Genomic DNA, 19,491 nt, shown 5'->3' with positions numbered 1-19,491 from the left:
AAATCAGAGCCTGACTACCTGCACTGTATACTTGGGGTGCAGCAATTACATATGTGTTGCTCCGAGAATAAAGTATTATTGCTATTTTTGTTGTTTCTCTTGTAGTTCATTAGAAGAAGTGACTGTGCATCCAAAATCAGCTTTTCTGCACCTGATGCCACTGCGGTACTGCATTAAACAGTGCCTAAGACACAAGAAAGAACAATTCTATGCTTCCGTTGCAAACATGGGTAAGTTCAATTGGAACAGTTACTCAAGCTTGTAATCTATGTAACAATCTTTCATCACTCACTTTTAATTCAGACGCTAATAAAGTTAAAACATAAAAAACCTCCTTTATTAAACTACTGTACACAAAAAAGAGACCTGTACAGTAAGTTTACACAAGGAATGGTATTACAAAAAAGTAGGTATGGTATTAAAAACTGACTGATGTGAATCATTTATAAAAATATGTAAGATGGTTAAGCTAACACTGACAATCCCTGATTATTCCTTTCTGATTGCTGGAATATAAACTAAAGATGTTTAAAATGTCTGAACTTTAAAAACACTGAAACGTTTAACTTATGTATAGCATCATTAGGTAAATGCATACAGAGTAACTCAATGTTCTGTTTAAAAAAAGATACACCACTTCACCTGAAATTCACAAATTGAAAATAGTACAAAAATTAAAACAAAAACAACAAGGATTTGAGTCAACCTCCCTTTCCCTAGCATTTTTTTTTTCTTTGTATAAATGAGAATAAAATTTGCCATACACTCAAAGAAAGAATGGATGTGAACAAAACAAATTAAGAGGGTTTCTTTTCTGTCTCATGGTAAGCTCTGCTCAGACTAATTCCATTGGTTAACATTCCCAACACTGGTGTTGCTCATTGAAACTTTTCAAACTGGAGAAAGACACAGAAATATGCCCGTTTACCAACACAACACAGATGCGGGCAATTCATCCTAGAAACTCTTTTTGCCTTTCTGCACGTTTCTTGGCGAGTTCTTTAACAAGCTTCTCAGTCTCTGGTAAACTCCAGTGGATTCTGACATGTTATCGTATTCAAAGGGCGTTATTCCAACAGCAAACTTACTCATATCAGGGATATCAGGATTTTTGGGAGAAGATGCAGCAACAGTGGCTATTTCTGATGGGTCATCATTTTGTCCATTCATTTCGAAACTATGCGATACAATAGTGTCATTATCCTCTGTACCCTTTGGGTTCACATTACTACTCAGCGCTTCCTCATCATTTATACAAACCAAAGTGTTCTCTGGCTTGGAAGGATTACTCTTAGGAAGTTCATTTGAAGGTGTATGCCTACAAGCATCAGGTGCTCCAGGTTCAGTTACACTTTGCTTTATCGCACACTTTCTTCCTGCCTGAATATTGTCCAATTCTGTCCTACCTGGTGAAGATGCCACGGAGTTCCCAGTCAGAGGTGTGTCAACAGGCATGTCTGAATCACTGTTTGTACTTTCTGCTTGCTCAAGTGCAGCCCAAATCAATCGCTGTTGCTCTTCCAGCTCTTCCAGTGTAAAAGTATCTTCATTATCCACGACAGAGTTCATTGCCGTGGTTTGTGAAACTAAACGGCCTTTTTCATATGCTGCAAAAGAATCGTGGGAAGGTGTCAATGGTGGTGTACCCTTAGGAAGTGGTGGAGGAGTGGGTGTGGGAGGGAGAGGCGGGGTGAAGTTGGGAGGAGTTGATGGAGGTGTTCCCTGAGGTAAAGGGGGAGGGGTTGCAATTACTGGCGATCCGGGAGGCAGCGGTGGCTGAAACTGAAAACTTTCATTGCCTTGAGTACTGTAAGAACTTTCCAAATCTAGAATTGAAAAGAATAAAATGGCTTGATTAATAATGCAGAAGCCTTATTATTCTTTCAGTTTTTCACTGTGAGTTTTCAGACTAAACCCTGGTAACTCCTGGTAGTAAAAAGCTGCAGCTGCACTATCTGATTTAGACAGATAATGCCACAGCAATACTGCGGAATTTAAAGTTCTGGTGCTACAGGCTTCATTACCATGATATGCTGCCTCCAAAATTACAGACGTTGACAATGGTGGGGGCATCAGTTTTCTGTGCGCTCCATTTTTCACAGAATTATTGGTCAGTAACTAATATCTTTGTCCTTTCTACTAGTTCAAGATCAGAAGGCAAAGCTTCTGGTTCTATTACCCAGAAGACTCAGCTGTCCTAGTCATAAATGAGATCATTTTAAAAGGACATTGGTTGTAAACCTGTAAGTTTTCAACATGTTCTCCATTTTAAAAATGCGTAGAAAGAAGTTTTTTAAAAATCTGCCATTTTGCCAAAGAAAATATGGTGTCTTTAACAGGCACAATCCGAGATGGCATAAAACACATTAGCCTTATGACAGCCTACTTCCATTTTTAAATGGTAAAAATGTGTTTTCTGAGGTTGGATACCATCATGTAAAGTTTGGATTGAAATGAAAACCTCAACCCACTGGCATTTTCTTGAAATTTTGAGAAGATTCTGGTTTCCTCCAATTTAATAACAGTGCACTCCTATGATGTTTATTCTACTGGTGGATATATGATAATAATGAAATATTTAATGCACTAGGTTCCAATCCCACTGCTGCTCCTTGTGATCTGGGGCAAGTCACTTAACCCTCCTTTGCCTCAGGTACAAACTTAGGAGTCCTTATATTAAGCTGCAGTTAAAAAAAAAAAAAAAAAGCTTTAGCACACTCTTATACAGGTCTTTCCTACATTCTAAAAAGCCATTTTTACCATGGCTATACAAAAGGCATTTTAAAATATTTTTTTGCATTAATAGCCATATGTTAATGTTGTCATTAGTACGCAGTCATTTAAAAAAAATTACAATCATCACCACCTGTTTTGTAGGTGGCAAGGGTTCCTGAGGTATTTGTGTGCTAACCAATCAGCATGCAGTAAAGCAGACACTGCAGGAATGTCCATTCTCTGCCCCTGACATGCCCCCTCAAAAAAAAATTTAAAAGTTTGAACATGTGCTTAGCACATGCAGAATTCCAAGTTACCACAGGATGACCAAGTGTGTGCTGTGATCCTCCAATTTTTTGATGCATTAGGCACATGTTACAACCTAATGCAGCTTAGTAAAAGGATTCCTTAGATTGTAGATCCTCCAGGGATAGCAGTACTCGAATCTAATTGGGCGTGAGCTAAATCCAATCTGCTTCCCTTTCCAGAATTACGTTATCAATTAATCCAGAACATTAATACTAAAAGCTTCTGACCATGTCAAGATGAACTCATTATTAAAATAGGAAATGAGGTTGAGAATGTTATACCAGAATCAATATCCATATCAACTGGGGGGTCAATTGTACTGTTTCCAGTTGTTTTTTGCTTCTTTACATTAAAGGGGCTGGACTGAGATGATGAATTTCTTTTATTGCTCACTTTTGGCTAAAGAAAAGAAAAAACAAAGCAATAGGTTAGCTAGCACTCTAATGACTCATCTATTAAACATTGCCTTTGATACCATTTAAAACAAATATGCATATGTATCTTCAATACTAAGTGACTTTCAGCCTTATTGAAGTTGTGTGAAATGCCTACCAAATGACCTGTAACATTTGGGTCCTGACTAACCTATATTTCAGAATGTTGGTATTTTCAGACATTCCCATGTGCTGCATTCTTCAGCAGACACTGCCTACTTTGGCAGGTAGAACATCTGATATCATCATCATCATCAGGACCTGTACTTTTTCACAGCAAAATCATCTCTGGGGATTCTCAGATCACATTAACCATTTTTAGAGATGCAGAACTCAAATTCAATCTTCAGAATTCCACAAAAGAAGGAATTTATTTCACAGATTGCTTCAGCTTTCTTCTGAGGAGGGCTTTGGGGCACAATGAGTAGGTAAGCAGATACGAGTTTCTGTTCTGGTTGCTAAGTGTACTCCAGTTTCTACCTGCTCATTACCATATCTGGATGTAATGTTAAATAGTCTTCACCTGAAGATCACAAGTTTATTATTTTATTTTTAATTTTTTATGATACTCCAGGGAAAACCCTTTGGTTTAGTAAAGCTTATTGAAGCCAATACCGAACAGCAGTCAGATTACTTTAAATGTTCAGACACGGTAATAAATTCTTCCAATTTTAGATTTAATTAGTACTATTCTCTCTCTTTTTTTAATCAGTTTATTATCAAGAGAGACATTGATCTGCTGTTTGGGAGAGATGGGGGCAAAATATGAACAATTCCTATAAATGATACATAAGTAAGGCAAGAAATTTTCAGCAGGGTTGAGAGGAAGGGGATGGAAGAAAACCTCAAAAAGGAAGCCCAAGACTGCTATACTTCTGGTTCTATTATCTCTGAACGTGGGTTCAGTTATCAACACAGACATAACAGAATTATCAATGTATCATCAAAGCCTACTAATCAGCTACTATAGTCCTAACACAGCCCTTCTGTGATTAAATACAAAACTAATCCCATGTTTAACTAAAAATATACTTACTGAAGGAAAATTAGAAGTAAGGTATTGTGCAAACACATCCTTTTGGTGATATGACTGCATTGGAATGGAACCAAATAGTCTCCAATCCTTAAAAGAAAAATGGTAGAACTGATAAGACCAATTTTGCAGAAAAACACTGCACAATATTTAAAAAAATTAAATGCAAACACATGCATTTCTATATAAGGACACAAGTAAAAGGAAATTCTGAACATAAAAATAATCTTTTTGGAAAGACAAAAAACGTGCCATTAAACCTTCAAAATCAAGTGCTGTTATGAAAGAGACATGCATTAATTAAGGCACATAACAAAGGTATACAGTATATATTTTAGGGAAAAGCATCTCAAAGCAAAATTTATTCTAAAAATGGCACAACAGTTTTACTTCTTGCACAAAAGGCTCACTACGGATATGTCCCTAGTTACCTAGCAGTATTAGCTTCCCCTTATATCCCTATGCGACAGGGTGAAGCTCCTGTCACAAGCCAGCAGAGGGAGCAGTGGTGTGTGAAACTCATTTGCATTGAGATCTTGCAAAGGCACCTGTGAGCTGTCCACTCACCCTGAGTGAAGTAAGGTGCTGAAAAGGACAGTCCCATAGCAAAGAGATGAGACAAGCAAGAGCTCCTTCAGGAACCAGGCGACCCTCAAGTGGAGGAATGCTGGCTTCAGCCTAATCCTTGAAAAGCTTGATAGACCGGCCTGCCCGGTAGAGGTTGGAGTTCAAGGGGGGGAGTGCTCAAGCCTGATGACCGGCAGAGGCCCTGGTGGAGTTATGCGAAAGACCAGAAGAGTGGGCAACTGGGAGAGTCCTCACAGAGAGCAGCAAGGAGTCCTAAGGAGACCAGGAGCATGAACAACTGTGAGAGTCCTCATAGAGAGAGACTAAGCAATTGGACAGCCCTCACAGAGAAAGACTGAGCAATTGTAAGAAGTCCTCAGGGAGATCCTCAGGGCGTGTGGAGTAGGTCTGGAAGAAGGAGTAGCTGGAGGGCCTGGTAGAGCTTGGAGTCCAAGAGCAGGGGGGGCCTCAAGCTTGACGATCAGTGGAGGGACCGGTGAAGAGTGTCCAGGACCTGTGGGAACCCAAAAGACTGGGAACAGAGGTCTGGTGGAAGAGCTGGAGGAGTCTGAGGTCCGAAGCTGTTGGTGACTGGTGGAGGGACCAGTCACAACTGGCAGAGATCGGTAAATGGTACTGGAAGTAGCCAGAAGACCCAAGAGGAAGCAGCCTGCAGACCTTGAGAACACTGGCCAAAGTGATCAGTGGGGCCTGTGGCGACCAGCAAAGAGACCGGTAAATGGTATAGGGAGCTGCCTGAAGACCCAGCGGGCCATTGAGAGTCAGGGAGGATCCAGAGATGAATAGGAAAGGCCTGGAGGAACCTGGTCACATGTATTAACAAAGTTGTGTTTGTTGATTTTGTTTTAAAAGTGCTTGAGGATAGGTGTTTGATGGGTAATGACTGCTCGGTCTGATCACAGCCTAATAGACCATTCTGATCTCCAGCTCATTTCTGGATGGTATTCCTGCATCCCTCCAGGGCTTGGTGGGTTGATACAGAGGACTCTTCCTTTTTCTGCCTGGTCCCTCATCTCTGGAACCAATTCCCACTCAACCTTCTTTCTGAAGGAAGTCTGAAAAGGTTCAACGCCTATTTGAAAGCTCATTTTTGCAAATTGTATTTCAAGGCTAAACTCTGGGTTAAAAAGACTCCTTCTCCATGTACAATTCCTTTTCTGTTTTTGTATCTATTTGCTCAAATGCTTGTTTTCTTTCCTATTTATATTAGAGTTCTTTCCCTTTTTCAATTTTAATGTTATTTTTTCTTGTACACTGCTGAGATCCTAATAGATAAGCAGTATATCAAATCCTAAACTAAACAGTGCAGGCCGGATTCTGTAACATGCGCCAATATTGGCGGCTGTCTTAAAAGTAGCCGCCAATTGTACGTCAATCACACATTGGTACCTGTTTCAGAATCTCACCTACAAGAAAGATAGGTGCTCGAAATGTAGGTCAAAGTTTGCTGGGCCTACATTTTTGGTGCCTATCTTTGCATGAATCACACCTATATAGGCGCTTTAGGCCACCTAATGCCACTTTTGGTATTGGCCACACCTACTTTGGCGTTCAGCAGCCTAAAGCACCTACATATTAGACCTTTTATTTAGGCACCGGTAGACACTTCAACCTTGCAGTTTTTGCCGTTTCTATCAGCATTCTTCAATTAACTTAGGTGCTGGTTTTAGAATTCCCCCTTATACCTACAGATTTGAAATGTGAAACTGGAAAATCATAAATTTGAATCAATGATGACTGCAGAGATAGTCAATAAGAGCCCACATTTCTTAAACTCCAAAATTACTGTAAGTACTCAAATATAAACCTAGATTTTGGGGCTAAAAAAAAATGGCCAAAAATTGGGGTCTCAGTTTATATTCGATTCCTTTCCCTCAGACCCATTGCAGGCCTCTCCCTGGGCCTACCTTAAGCCCAGCTGATCCAGTGGTGAGCCAAGGCACAAGTGATCCTCCTATGCTCCTTTCCTGTGGAGCCTCACTACTCAAAATAGCTGACATGACCTACTATTACTACTACTAATTTCTATAGCGCAGTACATTAAAACATTCAAGAGACAGTCCTTACTTACAGCTTACAATCTTGGTTTATATTCGAGTCAACCTTTTTTCCTTCTTTTTTGAGGGAGAAAAGGTTACCTCTGTTTATATTCAGATGGGTTTATATTCGCATATATATGGTAGATATCAAACTTTATATTAAATTCTACAGTATGTAAACTTGTAAATGCAAACATTTCTCAGCAAGCAGTGTTTATGCCATCTATAGAACATGAAAATACTTCTAACAGAAAAAAAAAGCAAAATTTAGGGCTCCTTTTACGAAGGTGCGCTAGCGTTTTTAATGCACACCGAAAAACTACTGCTTGCTCAAGAGGAGGCGGTAGCGGCTAGCACTTGCGGCATTTTAGCACACACTATTCCGTGCGTTAAGGCCCTAACGCACCTTCGTAAAAGGAGCCCTTAAATAAGAATTTTTATCAGAAATCCTAAAGCTGAATGATTGGCTTGCAATTTTGAAGACCAAACACATTTCATAGCGAAAGAAATGATGATATTCCATAAGGACATCAGCATGTGTCAGTAGCATTATATTCACCGGTTCTTTATCACTTGACTACTGTCAGCGGCAAGGAAGCACTCACTGCAGAAGCAGGAGAAACATTTAAAACCTGTTCCTATCTCTCTAAAGGAGGGAGGTCACAGGCAAAATGGAGGAGCTTCCGCTAAAACTGAGGAAAAGCTCGACAAAAAAAAATCTCCCCTGATGCCTGTAGCAGCAAAGAGGCCTGAACAGATCCAACAACTAAAGCAGAACTGCTGGCAGCAGTGCTGTAGCAGTTAGGGAGTCCCCAGCACTATTGTCAGTAAGTGAAACCTTATTTCTTTGACTGGCAGCAGCTGGGGAGATCCCTGTGTGGGCAGTAGGAGAAGCCCAGGCTTTCCCACTGCCTGCACATACAAAGGAGAACCCTGCTTGCTGACACCTGAAGCCAACGAGGATTCCCCCTCGCGGCAGCAAGAGCACTTCATGCACATGCCGGCCCACGTCCCCCGCTCGTAGGGCACACAATGAGCACTTTTTCTGCTTCTTAAAGTGCTCATTGTGAACCACTAAAAAGAGAACGTAAAACCACTGATTATAATTAAAGACAATTAAAGCTAATTTAAAGCTTCCTTTCAGGGGGGATGGGGGATGGGTGGGTTATGATAATTTAATATATATGTGCATAATTTAATTGATTAATATACATAGGAATTATATTATTCATGTATAGATATGAGATGGGGGTGGGATATAAATCTTTTAGGTATATATTGTTATGGAATTATCAAGTGATAATGTAATATGTTGTGTTCATATTTTAATGTACACTTGATGTTTAAATGAATAAAGATTTGGAAAAAAAAAAAAGCTTCCTTTCAGACTGGCACTGCCTCAGGATGTTTTTTTATTTTTCCGATATAATTTTAGCTAACAAGTGAGCAGACCCCACCAGCTCTCAAAGCTATATACCTTGCCTGAACAGTGGCAAGGCTTATAGTTGAGGCACCTCTAAGCCAAAATATTTTAGGGAGGTGGAGGAAATGGAGAGAGGGACTCGACCAGTCGAGTGAGGCATCCCTGAGGTTGGACAGTCCCCCAAAAGGGTCTCCCAAGCTCAATCCAGCACCCACAAACAGGGACAAGAAGGCCACTAAGCAAATCCAACAGGTCCTACACTAAACCAAGGAAAGACTGTGCAGGCTTACCACTCCACCTGCTGGAGACTGAAAACAGACTGATTGTAGATGAGACTGCACAGCCCACTTGTACTACAGCCAAAAGTCAATGTCTCAATCTCCACCTGCTGGCAGAAGAGCGTAAACCCATCCGATTCTGTGCCAGTCTAGAGGGACGTTAAAGAATGATGATATTCCACAAGGACATCAGCATGTGTCAGTAGCATTATATTCACCAGTTCTATATCACTTGACTACTGTCACAACAGCTGAAGTGCTGTAACAAAAAACTTTCTACGCTTACATATGAAATAAGTGAGCTAATGCATGCCTAGTATAAATTCACTGAATGCATCTGGAGCAGATTTTTAATCCAATAACTGTAACAAAACAGGAATGGGCTGACAACAGTTATTACAGATCCACAAAGCTAAGTGTCACCCAACATTGGGAGATTCATTTTTTGCATTAGAGGCATATGGATAAGCGGACATATGGGCAAGACAGGGGCTTTTATACTAGTGCAGGAAAACATGCCTTAAGGGCCACATTCTATAAATGGCACATAACTAGGTAAGCACCTAGCAAAGTGGCACCTACCACATGTCAATCAAAGTTAGATGCCATTTGTAAAACTGCACCTAGCGGCGCCTACATTTACTTAGGCACCAGTATATTAAACCAGGGTTTTCTTGGCCTCATATACCATCACCTAATTCAATCCACACCCAAATTCCAACCCCTAACCATGCCTACTTTCCATGTAAGCACCTTGGTGTAGACCAGGGGTGCCCACACTTTTTTGGCTTGCAAGCTACTTTTAAAATGACCAGGTCAAAATGATCTACCAACAATAAAATTTTAAAAAAAACCCCACAAAGCACACTGTACGCAGAGAAAATGTTAATCATCATTTGTATTTGGGGGTTTTTTCAAAGAGGTCAAGGCAGATGACTTTAAAATATACAATATCACCTCAGTAACAACTATACAAAAATAGACAAATATACCCCCCTCCCCTTTTACTAAACCACGATAGTTTTTAGCACAGGGAGCTGCACTGAATGCCCCGCGCTGCTCCCGACACTCATAGGCTCCCTGCGCTAAAAACCACTATTGTGGTTTGGTAAAAGGGGGCCATAGTGCAAAATATATACAGCAGATATAAATTTGGACACATTTTGATCACTAAATTTAAAATAAAATCATTTTCCTACATTTGCTTTCGGGTGATTTCATGAGTCTCTGGTTGCACTTCCTTCTTCTGACTGTAAATCCAAAATTTCTTTCTACCTTTCCTCAATAAGAACATACAAATTGCTGCTGCTGGGTCAGACCAGTGGTCCATCATGCCCAGCAGTCTGCTCACGCGGCGGCCTTTAGGTCAAAGACCAGTGCCCTGAGTCTAGCCTTACCTGTGCACGTTTTGGTTCAGCAGGAACTTGTCTAACTTTTTCTTGAATTCCTGGAGGGTGTTTTCCCCTATAACAGCCTCCGGAAGAGCGTTCCAGTTTTCCACCACTCTCTGGGTGAAGAAGAACTTCCTTACGTTTGTACGGAATCTATTCCTTTTTAACTTTAGGAGTGTGACCTCTCGTTCTCTCTACCTTGGAGAGGAACAACCTGTCTTTATCTACTAAGTCTATTCCCTTCATTATCTTGAATGTTTCGATCATGTACCAGATCTCATTCCATTCCCCAACCAACATCTCTCTCTGCCCCTCTGAATCCAACTTTTTCTTCCTCTCTCCCTATCCCCTCCCCTTTCTTTCTGTGTTTCTTTCTCTCTCCCTGCCCCCTTTCTTCTCTCCCTGCCCCTTTCTTTCTCTTTCTTCTCTCTCCCTGCCCCCTTTCTTTCTTTCTCTCTCCCTGACCCCCCCTTTCTTTCTCTCTCCCTGACTCTTCTTTCTTTCTGTTTCTCTCTCCCTGCCCCCCCCAAGCCACCGCTGCCGATTTCTCCCTGCTTTCCCGACACCAGGCCAGGTGCATACAAGCGCTGGGCCAACAGCCTTCTCCCACCCCTTGACGTCAGAGAGGAAGCGATTGGCTGGCCCGGGAAGGCTGTGGGCCTGGCGCTTGTACTCACCTGGCCTGGCGTTGGGGAAGCAGGGAGAACAGAATGCAAAGGCAACATGAGTCTATCGCGGAGCCTGGGATGGGCTCCACGATCAACTCGTGTTACCTTTGCGATCTACTGGTTGATTGTGACCGACCTTTTGAGCACCCCTGGTATAGGCCTAACTTCAAGCGATGTTTATAGAATCAGGGCCTAAGTATCAAATTTTAGATTTTCTATATGTGCAAATATACAACCTGACAAACAGACTTTGGTGGCCTACTCACCTAACAGCTCAAAAATTCAAAGTCCCACACCACTTCAAAATAGTAATTATGAGGTATATCTAAAAATACAGAGTGAAGAAGTTCCCATCTAATTATAACTGCATTCACAATAGAGTACAATGCTTACATCTGCAATTCCTCTCGGAGCAGAGATATTAAAGCCAGGATAGTTCACTAATTTGGATATGTCATATGTCACACATCTGGCTTTTCCACCAGGCTCTTCATCTTCAAGTTCACCATCACTGGTATCTATTGAAAAGCACCAAATCTATTAGAACAAAGACACAAAATCAATTTGCATTACAGTCTTCACAGCCTAGGAAAGGGTGAAGAGTTTCAGGGAAGTTCCAGTCCATGTATCACATGACCACAAGGTTCCTGAGAGAGTCCTGATGTATGTTCCCTGGTCAAAGATTGTTACTGCCATGATGGGAGGGGAAGGGGCTTGGCTAGTTAGGAAAAGAATATAAAACAGGAGAGAAAAACCTCAGTGAGTTATTATGGAAGGCACATTACACTGCCGCCCAACAAAAGCTGGTTCCTACTGAACTAGAAGTTCAAAACTAAAGAGGAGAATGCCAGGTCAAAAAAGGGGGATTCAAATATGGTATAGTTAAACCAATAGCTGTGGTTTAAAGCAAAGGTTCTCAAACTTTTCCTGGTGGCTCACCTAGCTAGTCAGATTTTCAGAGTTACCAAAATGAACATGCACGAGACACATCTGCATGCAACAGTTATCCAATATATATATGCAGATTTATCTCATGCATATTCATTATAGCAATCCTGAAAACCAGACTAACTAGGTACATCCCCAGGAGAGGTTGAACAGTACTGGTTTTAAGGCATGACACGGGAGTAAGATTTTTGTGATGGTCAAATGAATGAAGTAAACCTTGGTTCAGGCTAGTTTCCCACGAACAAACTACTAGAGATAATCTAAAGATGTGAAGAGTTAACAGCTTTGCTGAAGCAAAGAACAAGATTAATTGAGGCTTCAACATATTTTTGATTCTTTCTTGGATATTTGATTTAGATATATGATCAGAACTTCTATTTGGGAATATCAGAGGTTACAAGCTTTGGTAAAATGTATTTATTTATTTCAAACTTACTATACCACCTTTAACTATCGTAGTAGATCACAGCAGTGCACAATCTACAACTTCAAATAATGGAAAGGAACTACAAATCTTGATAGGACAGAACCAGCCATTCCAAGGACACACGCATACAAACATAATATACAAACTCAAAATCGAGTATTGTACAAACTTTGCAATACTATCAGGGATGCAAAAAGTGACAATCCATGTCAAAAAGATGAACATGTACTTGGCCACCTCTTTGAAACAAATGGGGACTCCATCCCTGGACTAAGAGGATTATTCATCTTGTGTATACCCAGAGAAACAAGACCCTGGATACATGGCAAACAACTTGGCACCTTTTTCTGGCTCCCCACAGTTGGGAAGAGGGCTTTACTATACATTTGGAGCATTTATTATCCTGTGTTTCTGCTCCTGGGTATATTGGCTATTAGTGGTTTTATCTTATTATTATGCATTGTGTTGTTTCCTTTATATTATGGAAATGTTACCTTGTCTTGTTCTTGGCTTTGCTATACCTAAATAAAAAAGGTGAATGTGTAGAGTTAATTCCTTCCACCCAGTATTCACAGCAGTTTCACACAAGCCAGGAAAAAGCTTCACCTTTTTCGTCACCATCATAAAGTGAAAGCCCCGAATTCTCCAATTCAGCTTCTTTCAGCCACCCTGGTGGATAGCCCAACTGTCGCATGCGATATATGAAAGGTGGAAGATTATTTTCAGACAAATCAAGTGCATCTCGCAGTTCCTCACTAGACAGAAAAAGACATTTTACAATTTAAAAAATGTACATAATAAAGTAGTCTTATAACCTCTTAATAAAGCTAGAGACTTATAACCTCTTATTTTGGACATTCAAATCTAAGAATGCTTGAGAAACCGACAGAGAAACTTTTAAATCTTTTTATTAGCAAATTAATAAACATACAGAACTATAAAACAAGAAGTCGTTTTCATCCCCCACCCTACCTTTTATACATGGCCATAGATCTATGGTAGTAATAACAGATGAGACAATATCCCATTTAGCATCCCATGTGGCCTTGGTTCTTATAACCACATAGGTTTTAAGTTCAAAAATAATAGTGCTAATCTTAAACACCTTAGTATTGGATAAGATATAGGGGGTGGGATTATGAATGATAATAATTGTTAATTGTTAATTATTAATATATGGGTGGGTGAGGTGGGATTCTTTTATATTTATATATTTGGAGGAATATAAATAAGATTGTCAAGTGATTAGTTAAAAATATTTCTGATTGATTATTATACACTTGTTGTAATATTTGAAAATGAATAAAGATTTATAAAAAAAAAAATAGTGCTAATTCCATTAATAGATTCCTTTAACCAATCCCCTCCTAAACCCAATATATCAATGCTCACAAATTCAGATGGGAACAAGTAGACCATTCAATATTAAATTATGGGCTTTCATTGAAAGCACATTGATATAATTATCTCATGTTTGTAGGAAACCATTTCTTCTCTTGAATGTTAACTTAGAATGCTAAAATTCAGTCAACAACAACAAATATAAATTGTTCCTTCATTATCAAAACAAAGGAGGGACTTCTCTCACCAGTAGTGTACGATACATTTCTTCCAAGCTATAACTGCCTTATAAACCATTTTAATCCAACCTCATGTAACCCAAGGACATCCAGATGTCCAAAGATAGTGCCCATTAAATCTGGCATAAGTCTCTGACCCAGCAATTTCCCTAGGTAATGAAAGATTTCTGCCCAGGAGGCATGTATTTCCAGGCATTCCCATAATGCATCAAAATAGGCACTATCTGTGCTCCGACATTTAGAACAAAGAGGGATTGTTTGAAAACTGTTCAATATGCCTGCTTTTGGGAAAAGTAAACCCTATGGACTACCCTATGGACTACCCTAAAGCACAGTTACTTACCGTAACAGGTGTTATCCAGGGACAGCAGGCATATATTCTCACATGTGGGTGACGTCATCTACGGAGCCCCGATGCGGAAGCATTTTCAAGCAAACTTGATTGAAGATTTAAGTTTGCTCTGCTGCTCCACGCATGCGTGCCTTCCTGCTCCACTAGGGGGTGCATCCCCTCGTGGTCTCCAGTTCACTTAACTAGCAAAGAAGCCAACCTCGGGGAGGTGGGCAGGTTGTGAGAATATATGCCTGCTGTCCCTGGATAACACCTGTTACGGTAAGTAACTGTGCTTTATCCCAGGACAAGCAGGCATGATATTCTCACATGTGGGTGACCTCCAAGCTAACTGAAAAGGGATGGAGGGAAGTTGGCAATTTAAGCGAATAGATTTCGTAAAACCGATTGGCCGAACCGGCCATCGCTCCTGGATAGTGAGTCCAGACAGTAGTGGGAGGTGAAGGTATGAACCGAAGACCACGTGGCAGCCTTGCAGATTTCCTCAATAGGTGTGGACCTGAGGAAAGCTACGGAGGCTGCCATCGCTCGGACTTTGTGTCCCGTTACTCGACCATGCAGCGCGAGACCAGCCTGAGCGTAGCAAAAGGAGATGCAATCGGCCAACCAGTTGGACAAGATGCGTTTGGAAACTGGGTGACCTAACCGGTTTGGGTCGAAGGACAAAAACAGTTGTGGGACTTTCCGGTGTGACTGAGTGCGTTGGAGGTAAAAGGCCAACGCTCTCTTGCAGTCAAGAGTGTGGAGCGCCACTTCTCCGGGGTGAGAGTGGGGCTTGGGAAAAAACACAGGCAAGACAATGGACTGATTGAGATGGAAATCAGACACTACTTTAGGCAAAAACTTTGGATGGGTGTGGAGTACCACCTTGTCGTGATGGAATACCGTGAAGGGTGGGTCCGCTACCAGAGCTTGTAACTCACTAACCCGCCGGGCGGAAGTGAGCGCGAGTAGGAAAATTACCTTCCAAGTGAAGAATTTTGGATGGCATTTGTCTAGGGGCTCAAATGGAGGTTTCATTAGTTGAGCCAGAACCACGTTAAGGTCCCAAACCACCGGGGGAGGTTTGAGAGGGGGGTGGACGTTCAGAAGACCCTTCATGAAGCGAGAGGGCTTTCCCTTCCAGGGGCTGATGAAAGGCCGCAATCGCACTGAGGTGTACTCGAATGGAGTTGGTCTTTAGGCCGGAATGAGATAATTGAAGTAAGTAGTCCAGGACCAGAGGGACGGGGACCGACACCGGGTCCTGGCTGTGGGAGGAGCACCAGGTTGAGAATCTGGTCCATTTTTGAGAGTAGCAGGTTCTCGTCGAGGTCTTTCTAGAGGCCTCCAATATCTCCTTGACTGATTGAGACACGGGGAGAGCAGTCAGGGGGAGAGAAACCAAGCATTCAGATGAAGAGATTGAAGATTGGGATGTAACAGCAAACCCTGACCCTGTGATAGTAGAGAGGAAAACAGAGGCAGAGGCAGTGGATCTCTGACACTGAGTTGAAGTAGAAGGGAAAACCATGGCTGGCGTGGCCAGCGAGGGGCAATCAGGATCAGGGTGGCTTGTACTGTTTTCAGGTGGACAAGCATCCGCAGTATCAGAGGAAACGGCGGGAACGCGTACAGGAACCTTCCGTCCCAGTCGAGGAGGAAGGCGTCGGCCTCGAGCCGGTCCGGGGAGTACATCCGGGAGCAGAAGAGAGGCAGCTTGTGGTTGTGGGGGGATGCGAATAGATCTATTTGAGGCGTCCCCCACTTTTCGAACACCTGTCGTAGAGTCTGAGAGTATAGTGACCACTCGTGTGGCTGGAGGAGGCGGCTGAGTCTGTCTGCCAGACAGTTCTGTTCTCCTTGTATGTACACCGCTCGAAGGAAGGTGTTGTTGGAGATTGCCCATTTCCAGAGGCGCAGGGCTTCCCGGCAAAGGGGCCAGGACCCTGTTCCCCCTTGTTTGTTTACGTAGTACATTGCTACCTGGTTGTCGGTTCGGATGAGAACCACTCGGTCGTGGAGCAGATTTTGAAAAGCTACAGCTGCGAGATAGATGGCCCGAAGCTCTAGCACGTTGATGTGGCAGCGACGGTCTTCTGCTGACCACATCCTTGGGTGCGTAGGCCATCTAGATGGGCTCCCCAAGCGTACTCCGACGAGTCCGTGGTGAGTATCTTGCTGTGGGGTGGGGTGAGGAAGAGCAAACCTTTGGAAAGATTTGAAGAGTCGGCCCACCAGCGGAGCGATCGTTGCAAAGAAGGCGTCACTGTCACGGGGCGGTCGATCGGGTCCCGGTCTTGACGCCATTGAGAGGCCAGGGTCCATTGAGGAATTCTCAGATGGAGGCGGGCGAAGGGTGTGACGTGGACGGTGGAGGCCATGTGGCCCAGAAAAGTCATCATCTGCCGAGCTGATACTGAGGTCAGCAGGGAAAACCTTCGACTCAGACTTACTAACGCCTCTAGACGCGGAGGGGGGAGGAAGGAACGGAGGCGAACCGTGTCCAGCGTGGCCCCGATGAACTGTAGGGACTGGGAGGGGCGTAGTTGGGATTTTGGGAAGTTTATCTCGAACCCCAGACTTTGTAGGTAGGTAATAGTCTGTTGGGTCGCTGAGATAACCGCTTCCCTGGACGAGGCTTTGATCAGCCAGTCGTCCAGGTAGGGGAATACCTGGAGGCCCTGGGAGCGTAAGGTTGCTGCGACTACCACGAGGCACTTGGTGAAAACCCGAGGTGACGATGCTAGGCCGAAGGGGAGGACAAGGTATTGTAGGTGCCAGTCCCCTACCTGAAAACGCAAGAACTTGCGGTGAGCGGGGTGCACTGGGACATGTGTGTACGCCTCCTTGAGATCGAGGGAGCAGAGCCAGTCGCCCTCGTCGATCAGGGGGTAGAGTGTCGGTAGGGAGAGCATCCGAAATTTTTCCCGTACCAGAAATTTGTTGAGGCGTCTCAAGTCTAGTATTGGGCGTAGGTCTCCCGTTTTTTTCGGTACCAGGAAGTAACGGGAGTAGAAGCCCTTCCCCCGTTGGTCGGGTGGAACCTCCTCCACTGCTCTCAGGCGAAGCAGGTCTCGAGCTTCGGAGAGGAGTAGGGGTAGCTGTGTCCGGTTGGGAGGGCAATTCCTTGGGGGGTTGTCCGGAGGAATGGTCCGAAAGTTGAGAGAGTATCCTGATGAGATCACGCCAAGGACCCATGCGTCTGACGTGACTTGTTCCCAGCGAGGGTAAAAGGCTTTGAGCCGACCCCCGATGGGAAGGAGGCCTGGGACTATGGCGGAGGAGGCCAGCCCCCTTCCGCGTATCCCGTCAAAAGGACGGGGATGGTTTGGTAGTCGCAGGCGGTTGGGACTTGGGCATGGCCCGGTGGTGGGCTTGCGGACGCCTGGGTGGGGGGCCGCGAGAAGGCAGGGGTGGATTTTTGTGGGTAGCGGCGCGGAGGGGCCCTATACGGCCTGGACGTGGGCGGTTTGGGCTTTTGTCGGACAAGGGAGGCAAACGAGCGTTCATGTTCGGAGAGGCGTTTTGTAGCCGCCTCGATAGTGTCATCGAACAGTTCTTTTCCCACGCAGGGGAGGTTAGCCAACCGGTCCTGTAAGTTGGGGTCCATGTCGACCAGGCGTAGCCAAGCTAGTCGGCGCATGGCGATAGTAAAGGCTGCCTCTCTGGAGGAGAGTTCGAAGCCATCGTAGGCCGCGTGGAATAGATGGAGGCGTAGGTTGGAGAGGGATTCCAAGAGCAGGCTAAACGTTCCTTGGCGGGAGGCCGGTAGGTCAGTCTCAAAGGCTCTCAGTAGTCCAATGAGGTGTTTGAGGTAGGATGTGAAGGTGAAAGTGTAGCTTTGCACCCTAGAGGCCATCATCGCATTTTGGTATAGTCTCCTGCCGAACTTGTCTAGGGTTCGGCCTTCTCGGCCTGGGGGGACCGCCGCTGAAACCCGGGAGGGGTGGGCCTTTTTTAGGGAGGATTCTACTAACAGCGACTGGTGGGAGAGCTGCGGTTGTTCAAATCCCGGAAAGGGTACTGTGCGGTACTTGGCCTCCATTTTGGAGGGCACGGCTGTGACCATATAGGGGGTCTCCAGGTTCCTGAAGAGAGCCTGTTGGAGTATTGGGTTAGGCGGCAAGCAAAGGGACTCTCTGGGCAGTGATGGCATATCCAGTTCCACTAGGTATTCTTTAGAGTGACTGGAGGTCTAAATTCAAAGCGTGGCCCATGTCCTGGACAAAGCGCGAGAAGGATGGTTGGGATGTTCCCGAGGCCCCGTGCGGGGTCGGTGAACGAGATCTCCGTCGGGTGGAGAAGGAAGGGGAGGCTTCCCTCGAGTAGTGAGGTTCCTGCTCCGATCCAAGCTCCGAGGCCGGGGAAGCACTGTGAAAGTGTTCCGGGGTCGTGGATCTCCGACGTCTCGAGGAGCCCCTCGAAGACGATGCCGGGGTTCGGGGTACCGATCGATGTCGGATCGGTGACCTCGACCCGGACTCCCTCGGTGAAAGCCCGAGACCTCGGATCGGAGCCCCGGTCCGAGGGGGAGTTCGGAGGATGCGTGGGTTGGAGAGTGATAACTCCGCCACCCTCAGCGGTCCCGTACGAGGTGTAGGTGAACGTCCTCGTAGAGTGGGAGAACCCCGGGCCTTCTTAGAGGTACGGCGGTTTGAGGTTTCTGTCGGTTTGGCCCTACGTTTTGCCCTGTGGCGGTCTGTGGAGGGAGAGCGCCTCGGGTGCCTCGGCGAGGATTCCGAGGAGGATGAGATGCGGCGAAGTTTGCGCACTTTTCCCCGAGATGGCTCGACGCGAGGCTCAGGCTGGTCTGGCACATGCGGGGTCAAGGTCGAGGCAGAGGCTGGTTGTAGATGGGCCATTGCAGCGGACAGCTCCGACGAGATCATTGCTCCGAGTAGGTCCTGGAAGACGGGCACGGACAGCATCGAAGGAATGTCCCCTGCCTCGGTGCACTCCACCGGGGGCGACCTCTTATCAGAGTATTCCCGTGTGGTGGAGGCACGGCCCGAAGGCTTGGAGGGCTTCGTCAGGGCTGTAAGCATGGGACTTCCGCCATGCGTCGCCGGTGTCCCCGAGGTTGGTTTCTTCACTGGTACAGAACCTGAAGAGGGAAGAGGGGACTTACCCGGAGCCGAGGCTTTCTGTTGTCCCGAGGACTTTGGAGTCGAGTCTCGGGGCGATGCCGAGGTATTCAGGGCCGAGGTCAAGGCCGGGGCCGAGGCCGGGGCCGACCTCGAAGCCAAGGTAGAGGGTTGGTCTGGGGCGAAAAGATCCGCCATGCGGGCTTTCCTTCGACGGAGGGCCCGGTTCTGGAAAGTAGC

The 19,491-nt window shown here is 44.7% G+C and overlaps 1 protein-coding gene across 6 annotated transcripts in view; it reads right to left on the bottom strand.

Moving 5' to 3' along the window:
- Positions 1–310: 310 nt before the first annotated feature.
- The window catches only part of ZCCHC8 (zinc finger CCHC-type containing 8), an 83,850-nt gene continuing 64,669 nt past the window's right edge, over positions 311–19,491 (bottom strand). For 4 of the 6 annotated variants that reach the window (XM_033954236.1, XM_033954240.1, XM_033954239.1 and 1 more), the window contains 6 exons: positions 12,860–13,008; positions 12,748–12,774; positions 11,272–11,396; positions 4,495–4,581; positions 3,306–3,423; positions 311–1,826 (listed from right to left, as the gene is read on the bottom strand). In XM_033954236.1, the coding sequence (XP_033810127.1) occupies positions 958–1,826; positions 3,306–3,423; positions 4,495–4,581; positions 11,272–11,396; positions 12,748–12,774; positions 12,860–13,008 (1,375 nt within the window). In that variant the 3' untranslated portion in view covers positions 311–957. The remainder of the gene's footprint in view (positions 1,827–3,305; positions 3,424–4,494; positions 4,582–11,271; positions 11,397–12,747; positions 12,775–12,859; positions 13,009–19,491) is intronic. The other 2 variants (XM_033954238.1, XM_033954237.1) reach the window with 2 other exon arrangements.

Source organism: Geotrypetes seraphini, chromosome 8, assembly GCF_902459505.1.
Source record: "Geotrypetes seraphini chromosome 8, aGeoSer1.1, whole genome shotgun sequence".
Classification (NCBI taxonomy): Eukaryota; Metazoa; Chordata; class Amphibia; order Gymnophiona; family Dermophiidae; genus Geotrypetes; species Geotrypetes seraphini.
Note: the sequence above shows the minus strand (reverse complement) of the source record. Positions and strands in the feature narration are given on the sequence as shown.